General features: G+C 41.8%; 1 protein-coding gene across 1 annotated transcript in view; it reads right to left on the reverse strand.

Annotated features, from left to right (window-relative positions):
* Positions 1 to 9,390: 9,390 nt before the first annotated feature.
* The window catches only part of foxo6b (forkhead box O6 b), a 31,926-nt gene continuing 21,899 nt past the window's right edge, over positions 9,391 to 19,417 (reverse strand). Inside the window, exon 2 of the mRNA XM_046844505.1 lies at positions 9,391 to 14,194. Coding sequence (XP_046700461.1) covers positions 12,545 to 14,194 — 1,650 coding nt within the window. The 3' untranslated portion in view covers positions 9,391 to 12,544. The remainder of the gene's footprint in view (positions 14,195 to 19,417) is intronic.

Here is a 19,417-nt window from a genome sequence, read left to right on the forward strand (position 1 = left end):
TGCTGCTGCCTGAGAGTCAACATGCACCATCTCCAGATTTTACCTTCAGTTAACCTTCAGCAGTCATAAGACACACCCTGAGGAGTCCTGTTCCTTATGCCATTTTGCAAAACATTATCCAGGTGTTGGAGTCAACCACACTGTGCTTTAAATGGGCTCATAGAAAGCAAAGAGGAGTATACATTTACATCTACAAAATTCATCATATGGCAGACCCTTTGCAGCTTTAACAACTGAAACTCTTTTTGGGAAGGCTTTCCACAAGGTTTAGGAAATTAGAATTTTTGATAATTCTTCCAAAAGCGCATTTGTAAAGTCAGACACTGATGTTGAATGAGAAGACCTGGATTACAGTCTCAGCTCTAATTCATCACAAAGGTGTTTTATCAGGTTGAGGTCAGGACTCTGTGCAGGCCAGTCAAGTTCTTCCACACCAAACGCATCCATGTCTTTATGGGCCTTGCTTTGTGCACTGGTGTGCAGTCATGTTGGAACAGGAACGGGTCGTCCGCAAACTGTTCCCACAAAGTAGAGAGCATGAAATTGTGCAAAATGTCTTGTTATGCTGAAGCATTAAAAGTTTCTTTCACTGGAACTCCTGAAAAACATCCCCACATCATAATCCCCCTCCACCAAACTTTACAAAATGCAGTCAGACAAGTACCGTTCTTTTGGCAACTGCCAAACCCAGATTTATTTATCGGATTGCCAGACAGAGAAGCGTGATTTGACACTCCAGTATAATAACCTCTACTCTTCTGGGAACTCCACTAAATTTTGGGGTGCGCTTATGGAGAATTGTGCTCTGAGGGTGTGAGTGAAATCAGTTACTGATGTGGTTGAGAAGGTGAGGAGGCCTGGGTGCGGTCAATGTTTACATTCATCCCAAAGGTGTTCAATCATGTTTATAGCTCATATATCAGGAGATCTTCCACTCTTTCCCATGTGAAGCATATCTTCATGGATCTGGCTTTGTGCACAGGTGCATTGTCAGGCTGGAACAGGAACATTGTGTGCCTCCACTTTTGTGGTAAAAGTTTGTGGAAGAACTATTTATTACATATGAGTGGAAAAGAGAGGAGTCCCAACACTTTTGTCCATAGAGTGTAGAATGTTTGTGTAATGAAGAAGAATGCAGTTAATCTCTAATTCTTTTGAACCTAGGCAGATGCACACACACACACACACACACACACACACACACACACACACACACACATACACGCACATCCAATCTGAAGTATGATTTGTAATGCATTCGCTTCCGGTGAACAATGTTAAAAGTCACATCATAAATAAATCAGACTCACCTCTGGTGTGTGACAGATAGAGAGAAAGAAAGAAGGAAGAAAGGAAGAAAGAAAGAGAGACAGACACCTGCATCTAAAGGGCAGTGTGAGTATGACAGCAGTTACTGTAACCCTGGGAAAAGGTCAGACAGCACATCACCATATAGGAAACAAAACAGGGGGAAATAAATAAATAACGGACACAGGATCTAAATACGTGCAACTGAAACTGTCTGTAGGGGAATTTGTAGGATTGCAAGAGTGTGTGTGTGTGTGTGTGTGTTGCTTTGGAAATAGTGACTATATGGTTATAAAAATTATAAGCTCCACTGTATATTTGCGAAAACAAAAAAGTTTGTATATTTGCTGCAATAGAAAAAAAAACCCAGAATGCAAAGCGAGTGTAGGAAGCGGAAGTTTCACAGCATGTCGCAGGGTGACGATAAGGTTTGTTGTAAAGAAACCCACATTGCAGGTTAATCCTGCCTCCAGGCAAAGCATCCATCCTTCAGATCTGCTAATCAATAATTGATTATTCGGGATTTGTCAGGGTGTGTCTATCAAAGAGAACAAACGGATGGAAGATGTGGAATAAACAGCTGGTTAGGGTTCGCTTTAAAATGTATTCAGTAAAAACTCCACATTATTACAGATTATCATGGCTGCATCTTTTAAACACAATGAGAAATAAATGACTGATCGTTTTCTCGTATGACGTGCGGATGTATGTTTGTGCGAATGCACGGCGCATCGTGCGTGTGACATCAACACGTTTACATACATGCACACAGATGTTCAATCATTTGTAACGACACACATGCACACTAAATGGCTGCATAACACCAGACAGTTGGTGGTGCAACAGAGAGAGAATATTTACTGTAAGACCCTGTGTTCCAGTTTACATGAGCGTCTGATGATGCCAGATGCCTAAACAAAGGAAAGAAAGGAACGGAGTCTTGATTATTCTGTCTTGAATTGAGAAAAACACCAAAAGCAAGATACTCAGAGTGAGCATTTCTGGGATGAAGAACATTGTGGAGCAGCAGGATGTTGTGCTATGACTCACATATATTTTTCCATTACATTGACTTTTATGTCGCAGATGCACTTATCTAGAGCGACTTACAACTGAGCAGTTTAGTGTTAAGGGCCTTGCACATTTTCTCAGAAGCTTCTGATCCCAAGTCCAAAGCCTTATTGGTGGGCAAACATGGGTGTTAAGGGCCTTGCCCTGAGATAAGAAGGACTGCTTCCTCCACTGGCTTCCAGTAACCTCACACATTAGATTCAAAACACTGATGCTTGCTTACAAGGCCAAAAATTGGACCAGCACCTTCTTACCTCAGAGATGTCAACACTCCTCAAACTGCACCATGCTGTCTGAGCTCCTCAAGGCTGTTCTGGCACTGAAGTGGTGGAATGAACTTCCCCTAGATGTCTGAAAAGCGGAGTCCCTAGCGATCTTCAAGCGATGGGTGAAGATCTTCTTCTTCCTGGAACACTTAAACTAACACTTTTTCAAGTTGGCTTTGTTTAAAAAAATGCTGATAGGATGGATATTCTGAAATGTTCTTGGAATAAGTGTGTTCGTGTGTGTGCATGGTGTCCTTCAATGAGCATGGTGGATAAGATGGAAAGTCTGATCTTCTGATCAGATGGTTGCTAGTTTAAATCCCAGCACCCCCAAGATACCACCGGTTTAATCCTCAGTGCAACTGCTGACTTCTATAACTGATTGTAAGTCTCTTTTAATAAATGCCATTAATGTAAACGAAGGCATAAATATAAATTAATTTATATGAATTCTTAGTAATGATAAAGCACAATATTAAACAGAATAAAAAAAAGACATAGGTGACCTTTTTTTTTGACCAATTCAGGTGATCATCACTACACAAAATATATCACTGCTGTTTCATGCACGTTATGACCATAATCAAAACGCTACATTAGATTCATTTCAATGGTTAATCATAAAAACTTGCATAAAAATCACAGTGAAATGATCCGTAGTTATTCAGGGCACAGCAGGATACCGTGACGGAGGGTTTTATGTGTATAAATGATCCGAATGTAATATAATTCAATCTGAATTTTCTGGAAAAAATGCTGGATTAAAAAATAATGAAAAACTACCTAACACTTTATGAGCAAGAAACCTTGAGAGGAACCAGACTCAAAACCAAACCCATCTCTCATCCTCAACACCAGATATTCATTTATTATACGAGGTGGTATCAAAAAGTTTGCAGATTAACTGGTGCTGTTCTGACCCACGTTCATTACCACGTCTGCGATTTCACCATGGACAGCGAGTCAGAACAAAGAGCAATTCTGTGAAACTGGATGAGTGCTTTAAAAGCGGAAGACGACGACAAGCTCGACCTCTAAAAATGTCCAAACATTCGGCAACCTGTTCATGATGATTGTCAGAGAACGATCCAAATGATCTCACTTTGGCTCCTGCGAACTTTGCTCTTTTCCAGGTCAATGGTTGCCATTTTGACACCAAACATTTTTGATACCATCTTGTAGTTCCATCAATGTTCATCAACTGATGGATGCCTGAATGCAAAACTGCAAAACCATTTATTTTTACCACTTCTTGAATTTAACCCTCCACAGTAACAGTATAGAACTTCAAGCTGAAGTTATTCATCCTCGTCAGCTGCACTCTCCAAGCCTCCATCCAGAAGGAGTCAGGCAGGTTATTTAGCGCATTTGGTCTTTAGGGCCATTTTAGGGCATTTAACCTGAGCGTTTTAGTGCTGAGCCATTGATTAGACATAGAGCTAGAAGGAGAGCCTTTATTTGTGAAATTCTTTCTTTAAATATCCCAGTGATGTTAGGAAGCTGAGGTTCAGAGAACATTGCCCCAGCACCCCTAGAACACAGAGGGTTAAGGGCCTTGCTCAAGGGCCCAAGAGTGGCAGTTTGGCGATACTGGGACTTGAACTCCCCACCTTCTGATCAGTAACCTAGAACCTTAACCACTGAGCTCCTGCTCTCCAAAGCTTGGTTTTGCTCATGCATATAGTTACTTTGCTGTCTGTCTGAAAGAGAGAGAGGAAGAGAGAGAGAGAGAGAGAGAGAGAAAGAGGCCATGACCATTCATCTTTATTTTTGTGACTGTTCCGGTCTTTCATTGACTGTCAGAGCAAGCGGCGTGCATAGACTGCCTGCTGTAGGTTAGCGTGACCTTTCACTGGCGAGCGTGTCTAATGCTCTTATCTCCCCGAGGAAAGCCGATTATTACCCACCTCACACTGGAAGATTGACAGGTGTGAAAACAGCAGGACATCAGAGGTGTACAACGCAGTGATCAGCGTAGCCTTTAAATTATGGAGAGGAAAAAAAACACAACTGCTCCTGTATCATCAGGACAGAGGTTATATTTCTCATCCTTTTTGATCACACACACAATGCTCTTGTCTTCCCAGACCGTAAGTCAGAATCTCTCTCTCTCTCTTTCTCTCGCTTTCTTTCATTCAAAAGAGAAATCTGAAAGAGGCACATTAGACGCTACCCAGAACAGAACAGACGAGCTGGCTGCAGGGAAGTGACGAGGGAGAAATTAATTAACGTCGGGGAGCGTAAACCGCCCGAGGGACAATGGCTCGCTAAATCATTGAAGTTCTCCGACTCGCACCATGTGACCAGCCGGCAGACCCATGGCACTTAGCAGCACATAAAAGCATAATGAGATGTCTATCATTTCGGGTTGAGATGTCTCTTTTCCATCCCTCTCGCTCACGCTGTCTCTCTCTCGGAGTGTGAATTGGACCAGCAGAGATGTGATATTGGAAATCCCTTTCGGGGGAATTACAAAAACGCTTAGCAAAGGACGTTCAGGATGACGGATTGCTGTACTCCACTCGTTCTTTTGCACACTTCATATAAATCACTCGATGTTTTGCAACAGAGATTATAGGAATATACTGTGTAGGCTGTTGGAGATCGACTAGACGTGCCGTCTTGCTTTGTGGGAAAATTGCTGCGAGATGAAAAATACACAGATGTCCCGAAAGCAATTAAGCTTTTCACTCTTACTTCTGAATTTCTGATGGAAAATGTACTAAAAAAAAAGAGTCAGATTTTAGTAAAAGCATCTGTCATGGCCCTGGTTTTTTTTCTTTTTTTTCTCTTTTACATGCCTGCATTTTCTTCATCTTCAAAATAAAGTACAATCCACCCACACTTCCTGGATGTTGTCACTTTCAATTGCCCTGTTCTGACAACTTTGTAGATTAAAACCGCCTTTTGAAAATGGCTGGTCTTTGCCAGATGATGAGCCTTATATGATGAGATTTGATGAAGTGCATTTTAGAGCTGGTGAAATTGTTATGTCTAACACACACACACACACACACACACACACACACACACACATTCACCCAGTGATTGGCAGAAATGTTAACACATAAGCTATTATTAACACCAGCAAACCTACACAGCCTGAGACACACTTCCTCAGTCATTCGCCTGCTTCTTCACACACTTCTAAAGGAAAACAGAATGTTTAGTATTGGATACTAATAGCCTTCACTCAGGCCGATGCTCATGAATACAGCACCTGACATACAATAGATCAGGTACCTGTTATTACAGAGGTCAGATTCAGACGGTGATTAGGTTCATTTCCGATTCCTCTACGAACCCGAATCCTTTAAATGAACTGAATTTAACTGCAAATGTCGATTCTATGAAGCCAACGATAATGAAAAAGAGTCAGACACAGTAACCGGTTTTCATGTCGACACTTACAGCATTTTTTTAACGAATAAAGGCCATTAGTGAAGTATAACGATCTCCTTTTTTTATTAACAGCGTCCAGCCCGTGTCAGTCGGACTATTTTCCGCTGATCGGGATGATGTGTTTCGAAGGTCTTAGTGGAAAAAATTCATTGTTTATTTGTCTGGAAAGAGGAAAGTCATTTACGGCTCTGCAGCTTGAGCCATATTGTCTTAATTTAGAAAGCAGAGATTGCTTTGCCAAAAAAACTGAGAAGGAAAACAGAAAAACAGGCTAAAAACAAAAAAAACGCCTGCACATATGAGTCTTCATTTAGAATGCATCCACGATCACAAGATTAGACAAGAAACCAGTGCTAAACTCTGTGACTAGCGCACAGACCAATCTGGGCGAAGGTTTTCACGCGAAAAGTTTTTTCTTTTATTTGTTACCAGTTTGTAAAATATAAGATTTTTTTTTACACTATGGTGTCCCTCAAGGTTTTGATTTAGGTCATAAATGTTCTTTCTTTTATTAGAGTTTTAGTTAAATAGTTAAGGATTTGGTATCGCCAAGCTGCCACACTTGGGGCTCTTGAGCAAGGCCCTTAACCCTCTGTGCTCCAGGGGCGCTGTATCATGGCTAACCCTGCGCTCTGGCCCCTCGCTTCCTAACATCTCTGGGATCTGCGCAAAAAGTAATTCAGTGAGCTGTAAAGTAAATGTGATAAGTGAAAAAGCCTGTTTTTTTGCCTTTCAGCTGCTTAATGTAATTGAATGTAATGTAATTGTGTAGGACAGCTGTGCAAAATAGAAACCAAAAATGTGTCATTGTTAATGAAATGCTAAACTATACTTTACTATAAATTAAAAACTCTGATTTCATCTCGTACATCTGTTACACCCATTGCAAAACACTGAGCAGAAAACTCTGGAATAGGGTTCAAAGCTCCATAGGCACTCCTGGGGTCCTTGAGCAAGGCCCTTAACCCTCCGTGCTTCAGTGGTGCAGTATCATCTCTGACCCCAGCACATTTCCTACTTCTGGGGAAGTGGATAAGATGTTGGACTTCTGATCAGAAACTCATGAGTTCAAATCCCAGCACCACTAAGCTGCCACCCCTCAAGCTGGTCCCTTGAGCAAGTCCCTTAACTTTCAAAAGCTCAGATGTATGAATGAGATGATAGTAAATAACTCTGGATAAGAACCAAATAGTTTAAATGTAAATAAATGCGTTTCTATTATAAAAAATATAATCGGAATTTAGGCCAAACATTATTATATATAACCCTGAACACAGATACACAAATATTTAGAGCACTGAACCGATCCCGAGATGAATAGTTAGTATTACATGGTATTGCATTACGCTTAACGATGCCGAGCCGGAGGAGGAAGTGAGAATTAAAGTGAGAGTGAGAGTCTCGAAGGCCACATGAATAGATAATGGTTGATCCTGATGTGAGCGTGGAGGCTCGCTGACAACCCACAGATGTGGACCAGAAGAGGAGCTCACTGAATGTGATGATACATCTCCAATATTATTCATGATAGATGGCCTTATTCTAACCCTAACCCTAATTATTTAGTGCAGATAAAAATGTGCATTTAAGTTGCGATTAATCACGAGAAACTAATGACAATCCTGCGATTAATTAAATAATTGAATTGATTGGCATCCCTAAAAAAAACACAGCAATTTTTGACTCACAAAATCCCATTAAAATGGCTTAGAACATCTCATTCTATTTGCACATGTATATATACACCGACCAGGTGTATATATACCATATATGACATGAGTTTATAACTTTAAGAGCAGTGAAGTGAAGAACACTGATGATCTCTTCATCATGGCACCTGTTAGTGGGTGGATACATTTATTAAGCAGCAATTGATCATGTTGTCCTCAAAGTCGATGTGTTAGGAGAAGAAAAAATGGGCGAGCGTAAGGATTAAATTGAGTTTGACAAAATGTGACATCTAGATGACTGGAGCGTCTCAAAAACTGCAGCTCTTGTGGGATGTTCCTGGTCTGCAGTGGTCAGTATCTATCAAAAGTGCTCCAAGGAAGGAACAGTGGTGAACCGGCGACAGGGTGAGGAGCGAAGGCTGGTCCGTGTGTGAACTAATGTTCTCTAACAAACCTCTGAGGCCTTCACAGAACAGCTTTAGTGATACTTGGATTTAAGTACACACAGGTAGACTCTAATTACTAATTAGGTGACTTCTGAAAGCAATTGATTGCACTGGATTTTATTTAGGGGTTTCAGAGTAAAGCATCTTCACGCCACACTTTTCAGATTTTTACTTTAACACCGTGCATCATTTTCCTTCTACTTCACAATTATGTGATACTTTGTGTGGGTCCATCACATAAAATCCCAGTAAAATATAGTTACGTTTTTGGCTATAACGTGACAAAATGTGGAAATATTCAAGGGGTATAAATACTTTTGCAATGCACTGTATAGTGGGGGTTATAAAAGATGAGGGTGGAGGTGGAGGGACTCTGTCAGCACGCTGTCACCTTCTCTGCCAGAATAAATCCATCAAACGTTGAAATAAATCGGGCCGTGATGTTTTGCATGACTAGGGTGGGGGTTTGAGGGGTGGCGGGGAAACAATCTCAGCAGAACATGGCTTTGAGATGAATCCTGGTCTCCTGGTTGGATGTTGGTCCTGAAACTTCCACTGTCTACTTGTGTTGGATTTGAGCCGTTGCTCGAGTTCCTGACTCTGAACTTGTTTGATCGGATTTCAAAACCATGCTGTAAGTTATGGATCAATTCAGTGTTTTTTTTCAGGTGGAATAGAAACAGGAGTAGTAAAGATAGACAGATGGCATATGGTGTGTGTGTGTGTGTGTGTGTGTGTGTGTGTGTGTGTGTGTGTGTGTGTGTCTTTCTCATTTGTTTCTCACTCATGCCTATGGTACTGGGTCAGCATCTGGGAAGAGCCGAGTCGATTAGAGGAGCAGCGGTGTGTGTGTGTGTGTGTGTGTGTGTGTGTGTGTGTGTGTGTGCATGTGTGTATGTGTGAAAACAGTAGGGAGGTACAGATGCACTCAGTCCCTCGGTGAGAATGTTTCCGCTGGGACAGAGACAGCTATGGCACAGCATCTGGGACATTAACGAGCCTTATCACACACACACACACACACACACACACACACACACACACACACACACACACACACAGAATGTACCACGACACATTTATACATATGTACTGCATTGCTTCTAACGTTGGGTTGAATCCACCCTGACCTTAACACGCACTCTCACACACACACACACACACACACACACACACACACACACACACACAATCAAAGCCCCAAAGTATATTCTGTCTTTTGTTTTTATTTTACAATCACCAGATGAGCAGATACATCATTTTTAAAAAAAGAAATAAAACCAAGATTTTTTTTTTGTCCAAAAATTATTATACAATTTTTCTTTTTTTTCCATACAGATTTTGTACAGGAGGAGACGTAAGTCAAAATGTAATAACATCATGATTCCATAATAAAGATGACCAGAGATTCAGGGGTCCACAGTTTCCCCCCACAGACCCATCTTTTATACCCAATAAATATAAACTGTATAATCAGATCGGTGTTAGCCAGGCATAAAGGATACCAGGGCACAACCTCGATGGATCTCGATAGTCATTTCAGATACACACACACACACACACACACACACACACACACACACACACACCAGAAGCTTTACACAGAAGCAGACATGGAGGTCAGGGACCAAAACACGGCTGAGGGAAATGATAGAGCTCTGGTCACTGGTAACATAAAGAAGGGCAGACGAAAAAGAGACAGCAGATGAAGGCAGGCTTTATTGTCCTCACTGGTAAAGAGAGAGCGAGAGATATGAGAAAAGAGAGAAAGAAGGAAAGAAAGAAAGAGAGAAGGCTGGCTATCTAATCTGAGTGTGTGCAAGAAAAGCTGCAGAGAGGCACTTGACATTTGGCCTGATTCAAACAGCTTTGCTAAGGGAAGGTACTCTGAAGGAAACACACACTCATTCTTTCTTTCTCTCAATCTCCCTATCTCTCTCTCTCTCTCTCTCTCTCTCTCTCTCTCTCTCTATCTCTCTCTCTTTCTCTGAGCTCATTTTTTCCTTCTAGCAACCTCCTTTTCAACTCATTCATTCTCCAATCTGTCTCTCTCCATCAGCCTATCGATCACTCTCCTCTTCTCGCTCTCCTCTTTCTTCCATTCTTCTCCTTCATTCTATCCTTCTCTCCTTCTCTCTCCAGATGTACAGTGCCATGAGGAATCCGTCCAATCAGATTCACTCGCTCGTTTGATTATATTTTCATTTATTCCGATAAAACAAAGCTAAAATTACAAAACATCTATAATTAAGGGTAAACAAAAAGAAAGAGCAATACAGTCTGGGCAAAAGTATTTGGACACCTGATTCCACAAGCTTACTGTTACCACAAAGCTGGAAGGAGAACGATTGTACAGGATGTGTACAACTTAAACTACGATGCCCAAACCTGCTCCTGCTCCTGAAGCCAGCTTCATGAAGATATGGGTTGGAAGATGTGGAAGATCTCCTTCTATAGAGCTTTTAACCCTACTGAAAACATTTGGGATGAATTTGAACGCGGACTGCACCTCAGGCCTCCTCACCTTCTCACCTACATCATTACCTGACTTTATTATTGAGCACAAATCTGAAAGAATCTAGTGGAAGATCTTCCCAGAAGAGTGAAGGTTACTATAAAAGGAAATGGGGATGAAATGTGGAAATATAAATCTTAATATTAGGTGTCCACAAACTTTTGCCTATATAGTGTTCTGGAGGTTAGCAAAGAAGACGTCTGACTGTAGGAAAACACAGGTGATCTCAGGAGATGTCAGGAGATGGAAAATACACCCATCCTTGATCCTCGTTCCTGGTAATGCACTTCATTACATCGCTCTCCCTCTAAGTGTAATCAGTGGATGGAGTGGATATGTAAGGAGTTCCTCTGTGCAAGAGCGATAGCACCATTTTCTGATTGTGCTAATTAGCATGCCGTTCACTACAGCCGATTTTGACGGCGGTGTCATCTGGCTTTTCTCGGAAGTAAGGTCCGGTCTTTCGCTATCGAATCATTTACCTTACGACGCCGACGTTGTAGAATGTCATTTAATGTGATATTGCGCAAATTTCCGCCGCAGGATTGAATGAGGATTGATGAGGAGTTAATGAGGGTTAATGAGGCTTCGTGACTGATATATCAGCATTGATTATCTAAAGTAACACTGCATAGGTTAATGATAATGTAATATGCTAATGTTAACAAAAAAACAGGGTGATTAGGATGAAGCTCAAAGTGCTTCAGATCGTAAGAGTGTGCGGCTCTTAGCGCAGCTAGTCCAAGGTGCACTGGAAAGAGCCTCGGTCAGGAAGCGTGGTAGCCTCGGATCGTTCCTGATCTCATTACAAGGAAAGCTACATAAATCCACAGATGCAGCGAAAGAGGAACAGGGTATTATTTGCATGTTTCTCTCTCTCTCTCTCTCTCTCTCTCTCTCTCTCTCTCTCTCTCCACCTCTCTTTCACTTCTTCCCCACCATTTGCTGTTGAGCGACTTCAATCATCACTCCAGCCAAAACACATTAAGCTGGTTTGCCTGAAAAGGGAAAGAAAAACACACACACACACACACACACACACACACACACACACACACACTCACGCACTCTGAGTGCCACATTCGATTTGGAGTAGTGACGCATAGCTGGCGCATTACTTTAGAGAATAAAAACGATATGCTGAATATCAATAACATGGTGCTGATGGATGACTGTCCTAGCGTATGGAAAACAGGGACATCTGAAAGAACCTGAATGGGACGAGGGGACACACACACATACGCACTCACACCACACGCACACACAAAACCCTGACCAACATGAACACAACACTGTCTGACAGCACAGATAATTATTTCTCCATCCTCTAATCGATTTTTTTATTCCAAAAAATAAAAATGTAAAATAAAATAAAACAAAAACAAAAAAAAACACCAACACAAATTTTTTCACTCTGGAAGGATAACAGAGTCATTTGGATACATTAAACCCAGAAAACCAGCAAACAATATGATTCTCCCTTCGATTCAGAGTGGCTGTTACTGCGTCTGAATTTAGGGAGATGGATGTAAAGTGCTTGAGAGCTTTTGACCAGAAAGAGGGGATGGATATTAAGGAGTGAACTGAGGGACAGAGAGAGGACAAGAAGATGAAACATGGTGTCATTATATCAATCCACAGCAGGAAAAACAGACTGGAGGAGAGAGGAAAGAGGAAGGAATATTGATGTTCAAAATGACTGCACTGACACCAGCACCACTATACGTCCTTAAAATGCCTTATTGTACTGTTTGGCTCTCGGACCAAAAATAAATCACAGTCAAATCAGTTCTGACCTGATCGGACCCCACCCCACTTCCCCACTTCGCTCTACAGTGAAAGTTTTCCCCGTTAACCCCTCTCTGATTACCCAGGAACCCAACTCTGGCTGTTGTGCGATTGTGGGGGCCCTGCAAACATCCCCATGGCCATTCCCAAACCTATTCCCATGCCAACACCTTGAGAAAGTGAGCCATCATAATTGTAGTCCATTCCCTCTGTAGAGTCCATGAAATCGTTGAGAAGAACAGACTCGACATCACCCTCCAGACTGCTCTGGTGGATCTCCATCTCTGACTGCTGCAGTCGGTTAGGAGGTGGTTGATGGTGACCAGGTTGGTGACTGCCATTCTGAGCTTGCTGCTGGTGGTAGTGGTAGTACCCATGCCAGGGCTCTGTCAGGCCCTGGTGCTGAGCCCCAGGGTAAGGTTGGTGTCGGGTCTGGGGTGCAGACGCCATGAAGGAGGGGTCCTGGGGCACATCGATGAAGCTGGCTGGGTTAGGGGGTAGGGAGGTAGAGGGAAGGTGGGCACGAGGGCCGTATGGATTGGAGGATTTGTGGTTGTAGGGTTGCAGTATTTCACTGGGAGAAAGCGCAGACTGCCGTGAGTTGCCGTGCTGCATATGGCTGTGCATATGGTTTGAATTAGGGCTGGGGTTAAGCTTATGTATTTGCTTGTGTGATTGGACATAGTCATGAGCAGGGTGATGTTTGGAACCATGGTTGTAGTCTAGATCTGGGTGATGCTTGTTGGGAGTTTGGTTGTGATGAAGGCTTGAGTTCTGCTTATGGTTTGCTCCATGATCACTGTGAAGGTTTTGATTGGGATTGGGATTCTGGCTGTGATTGTGACTGCAGCTCTGATCATGGCCGTGAGGGTGTACAATGCCATTAGCCCGTGACATTAGAGAATGGGGAGCTTGACCCTGACCTACCACTAGGTCCTTACCACAGTACTGTGTCTCACCAGCTAATAGGCTCTCCAGAGCATTGTTCTCGGAGTAAGCTCTTAAGGGGCGCTGGAAGCTGGTTGGCTTGTTTTCCTGGATAGTCTGCATAGGGGCATGGTGCCTCAGCATACTTAAAGAAGGCTGACCATAGACAGTACCACAGTATGATGTTTCCCCTTTGGGTGCGGGGCTGTAATGGTAGCCATTGCACTTGAGCTGCTGTGGTTGAGAGAAGTCTTCATCTAAGCTGATGGCACCAGTAAGATTAGCCAATTGAGGGAGCTCTACTGAAGGACAGTGTCCCCCGGTGCCTAGAGCAGGTGATCTGGTGCTTGTGGGACTCGGATAGAGACGAGGTGAAGCTGAGCAGGATAGTCCTCCCTCCTCCGGTTCATCAGGCTCTGCTTCAGCCACGATCGGTGACAGGCAGCCACTTAACGTGGAGGCAGAGGAACTTGTTCTAGAGTGCAGGTCTGCCCAAGCATCAAACTCTTCACTCGCTACTCCCATGCCAGCTTTCCCAGCTGGGCTACCATGCTCGGGGGACCCTTGGATCCCAGGCCCCGCGCCAAGCCCTCGGCTCATCCCCATGGCCCTCTTTCGGCTTATCCTGCCTCGGGATTTCAGATACTTCGTGCCATTGTCCACGGAGGCAGCTCGTCGACGAGGACCCTTTCCCATCTTCCCACCTTCTGGGTTCAGCATCCACCATGAACTCTTTCCAGTCCCCTCATTTTGCACACGAATGAAGCGGGTATGCAGAGACAGGTTGTGGCGAATTGAGTTCTGCAAAAACAATTATGGGTAATGGGGTAGAGGAAAAGACAAAAACATATTGTTAAACATCTAAGACTGTACAGAAATACATATTACATTAAAAAAATACACCGTAAGAGGAAGTTACATTCAACTGCGTTAGATTCTGTCTAGATTTATTGCCCATGACTGCTTTCTCATTATAGACATTTACATTATAGAAATCTTGTTTTTATGCCTTGCCAGCTTCTAAGGCAATGTTCATGGTGAAAGCCAGGTTTAGTTATACAAATATAAAGACAAAATAAGATGTTTAAAATTAACTTGATTAAAAACAGAATATAGCAAGTTTCTCAAAGAGGTAGAATTATTACAGTCCAGAAAAATACACCAATCAGCCATGACATTATGACCACCTGCCTAATATTGTGTTGGTCCCCAGTTTGAGCTACAGGAGCTCATCTGTTGGATCGGACCACACGGACCAGCCTTCGCTCCCCATCAATGAGCCTCGGCTGCTCGTGACCCTGTCGCCGGTTCACCACTGTTCCTTCCTTGAAGCACTTTTGATAGATTCTGACCACTGCAGACCAGGAACATCCCACAAGAGCTGCAGTTTTAGAGATGCTCTGACCCAGTTGTCTAGACATCACAATTTGTCAAACTCACTCAAATCCTTACACTCGACCATTTTTCCTGCTTTAAACACATCAACTTTAGGGACAAAATTGCTGCCTAATAAATGTATCCACCCACTAATGGCATGATGAAGAGATAATCAGTGTTCTTCACTTCACCGCTCATAATGTCATAATGACATACGCCTGATCGGTGTATGTTTAATGTACATTCTGACAGCATAAACGTTTTGGGGGAATTTTCTCCTGATAATAAAAAATTATGTGTTTTGAGTGTCCATTAGGCATCGTGGGTAAATAATGTGATCCCAGCGATTATTAAAATGAAATATCCACAGAAATCTGAAATTAGAAAAGTCTTTTGTTATTGGCTAGGATAGAAAATCGACCTCTTCAGGACCAAAAGAATGAAAAAATGCATAAAAAAAGTTTGATGCTTTTTCATTGTTCAAATTGAAATTCCCCAATTTGTAATATAAAATATACTGTACACATCCGACCAATATGCATTAACATCAGCCAATACTGACGACTTCTTGATACAAAGAAAATAAAATAAATAAACTTGGCCGTAGCTAATCATTCCTAATCGTTCTAATCGTTCAGATCAAGCGGCTGTTCGAATAAAGCGTGGCAGGCACCGAGAAACAGATCGATCCAGCAGGCAGCCTTGCTCCTCCACGCAGCATATATTCCCTCTGACTCACACCACTGCCAACCGAGTCATGCACACGCATACACGTGTACACGTACACACACACACACATGCAGCAAGCACATCACACCGTCGCCAAGGTTACCCAAATGAATCACACGTGGCAACATGATCGCAGACGCCCCTATCGATTGCAGGCCTCCAAATATGACAGGGAGCCAGCATAAGAGGCGAGAGGGAGAGAGGTGTGATTCTGGCATGCTCACTGTGCTGGAAGAACACCAGAACAAAGAGAACAGAAAAAGAGGGGAGGGGGCTGCTTCCAATGCCAAGATAAACCATATTTAGATCACAGGAACAGATGAAGTAAACATGGGTTTGTTTCTTGCAACACAATAATTGGAGATTCTTTTTTTTTTTTTAATTAAGTAATTAAAATTCGAGAGCGATCCATCAGAAGTTGCTTTCAGTATAACGTAAAGACAAGATGCTTGTGCATCAAGAGCTAGACATGGTACCCTACTGAACTGTCTGGAACATGCTAATACGTCTGGACTATGCTGTATATTAAATGCACATTGCTACAGATGCAAGAACGCTACAGAATCGGGATTTTCTGGGATGCCTAGCTTTGATAAATGCACATACACACACACACACACACACACACACACACACACACACACACACACACACACACACAGTCATGCATTACTATATTTTTTAAAAAGCTGATGCAATAATGCATACACATCTAACATTTACTGCATAGCATATAGTTCCAGGAGTTGAATGACACATTCCTGGCTGGTTGGCAGTTCAGAACATCACACTGCCTTTTTTTTTTTTTTTTGACAAGGTCTATTAGGCTTCATTTTTTTTCCTCACCTTGTGGCATTCTTAATGCATGAATAGGAGCAGTCGTTTAAGTACAAATTCAGTTTCTGGCGAACACACCACCATAATATATAAACTATATGAAAAAAGGTTTGTGGGCACCTGACTAAAAATGGGGATGAGTTTTTAGGGCATCCCATTCCACATTTACTCTTTATTCGCTCTTCTAATGAGCTCCACTCTTCCACCACAAGATGTTTCACCAGATTTTGTGGAGATTTGTGGAATTCATTCAGCCAGGTAGTAAAGTCAAATACTGATGTAGGTCAGCTTAGAAGGACAGGGTGTTCAATAGGGTTAATAGCTCTATTGCAGGAGATCTTTCAACCCTTGGAAAGCATGTCTTCATGAAGATGTGCACATGTTTGGGTCTCCTAATTGAAAAGGGAAAATCGCATGCTTCTAAAGATGTCCGGTATAATTGTGTGCCTTCATCTTTGTGAGAACCATTTGGGAAAGAAGCACATATGCCTGGAAAAGTTGGGTGTCCCAATACTTTTGGTAAAACACATTTTTGCTGCTCGTGTAACAACTGCTTTCTTCATCAGAAAAGTTAAGCGCATTTTTTAATATATACGAAAGCACCTCCTGTTGTCTTGCTGCAGTATCCTCGTATTTATCGTATCATTGTACAGTGTCCCTCAACTAATCTCCATCTCTATTACACCCTCGGTCTGACTCACACATGCATAAACAATCGGTTCTTGTATCATTGCTACCTTTCTCTACATCACATATCACAACAAATCTCTTGGAGCTGCCTGTCAGGATTTCTGCATTATTATAAGTATCTATTGTACGTGTAAGCTACAGATAACGGTTAGTTTCCAGGAAAAAAAAACTGCTAATTTACATCTCATGAAGCTCCTGGAGACGCTAGCATCGAGTTTAAGTGATGATTTAGCTGGATTGCTAACACATGAATTGAACTAAAGAAGTAATGAAATGATTACTAGCAGTAAATACAGTATGGAAAGATCATCAGTTAAATCCTTAAAGTGCATCATTAAATCATTAGGAATTTATTGACTGAATAAACCATGATAGAAAACAAAGCTGAAGAAGAAGCAGAAGAAAAACAGGTTGTATCCCAATGGTCCTAAAACTTTTTTCTGTGATAATTTTCCTTTCTTTATTGAGGGTCAGTGTGTGGCAGAAAATGCCACAAACCAAAGTGACTTTCAGTATTATTGAAAACTGAGATTTTATTATGATTTTACATTTATCTAATGCTGGATTAGTTTATTGTTTTGACACATGACTTTTTAAGAGATATATCACCTATTAAAAGAGCATTATTTCTATTACAGTGAATTTTTTTCACTATTGAAATAAAAAAATTTACTGACTTATGCATAATCATGTGGTTGATGCGTGACGCTAACAAATTAATAGAATACGTTAATAACTAGAGTTCGAACGATCGTGGATTTTACTGATACGATACCGATAGCTAGGTTGGGTCGTCCTTGCCGTTACCCGGTTAATTAAACGGCAAATTGATACTTGATAAAAAAATCTAACATCCATGTAAAATAGTACTGACATAATCACAAAAATAAAACTCAGTACTAAATTATTAAATTATTCTAAATGAAATATATATGATATATATGTTCATTAATAAATATTTTTATATAACTAATAAACTATAAATAAGAAATAATATAGCGCTCTCCGTGCAGCGCGCAGTCTCGCGTGTAAAAACAAATAGAACGTGGCATCAGTGATTCGCCTCTAGAGGCCGCTGTTGTGATTACAGCGAACCGGAAGCTGGAAAAATCTGTATGGATTTTTTCCGATAGTTTAGTGATCGGTGCCTCGACCTCTGTTAATAACTAAGGGACTATGTTTCGCTAAGCTATGAAATGAGTAAAACATATATTACCCAACACTAAATTACCCCTGGCACTTAGTCTTACCTTTATCCAGTTTCCAAATCTTGAATATTTAGAATAAAAGAGTGTGATTTTTTGTATATTTATTGTATAGAATCATATCCTGCATTTGCGTGTAATGCTGCCAATTAACACATTCAGTCTACCGCTTTAGCCAGAGAAGTTTCTCCACCAAGAATGAATCCTGTAACCCAGGTCTGTTTAGATGTGCTAATTCCTTTCTACAAAAGGCACACATGACAAATTTTGGGAGTCTTTCTTTGTTTCTGGACAGATTTTAGTTCAGCAACGAGACGAATACCATCCCAAGCATCAAGAACTCCATGACAGTATTTAGTGTTTCACACCACACCATCATCTCACTTTCACACTTATTCATCCCATTTTTCTCCATATCCTCCATCTGTTTATCACATAACCATACTTTTCACACCCCCAAAATCACTTACATACTTGTCCTTCACCTGTACTCAAACAGGAAAACAAAACCATCAGACGGAAAAAAAACCACAACACAACACACGCTGGCATCCGTCGCTTATATTCACCGAATAAATGTTCATCAAGTACCTCTGTCAGATCACGTATAATCTGTCACGCCGCTATTTTTCTTTTGTAAAAAAAAATGTAAAAAAAAGACGCATCTTGTTTTTCCGTAGTGATTCTGAGAGCTATTATGCCTCATATTATTGAATGTATATCGGGCACCCAGGTGAGCCAATTATCTTGGTGAGAGAGAGAACTGAGCTGGAGATGAGCTCCAGAGTTGGCTGATCTCAAAAAGCCCCCTGCCTCTCTCTCGCTCTCTCTCTTTTTCTCTCTCTAGCTCTCCTGGGATTTCTGAAGGGCTGATTCTCCAGCCCACGCTATCAAGCGAAAAACCGTGCCACTTTGACTCTGCTCCTTTTCAAAGCAGTGAGAAATTGGATAAGTGAGGGGTATTTATGTTCTCTGGCCCCCCTCCAAGGAGCTCCTATTCTCAACTAGCAGCTCAGCCAAATGACACGAGCCCCCATGCTGGCGTAATAGTCCAATGTTGTGCAGCCACGGCAGGCAAGGGGCTGACTTAATCGAAGCCAAACGGTGTGACAGCGTCAAAAAATGCCCATGTCAGGCGATCAGAAAGCAGCCCTCTGGCAGCTATGGCACCGCTGACGTCAGCTGC

This window comes from Silurus meridionalis, chromosome 29 (assembly GCF_014805685.1).
Source record: "Silurus meridionalis isolate SWU-2019-XX chromosome 29, ASM1480568v1, whole genome shotgun sequence".
NCBI lineage: Eukaryota > Metazoa > Chordata > Actinopteri > Siluriformes > Siluridae > Silurus > Silurus meridionalis.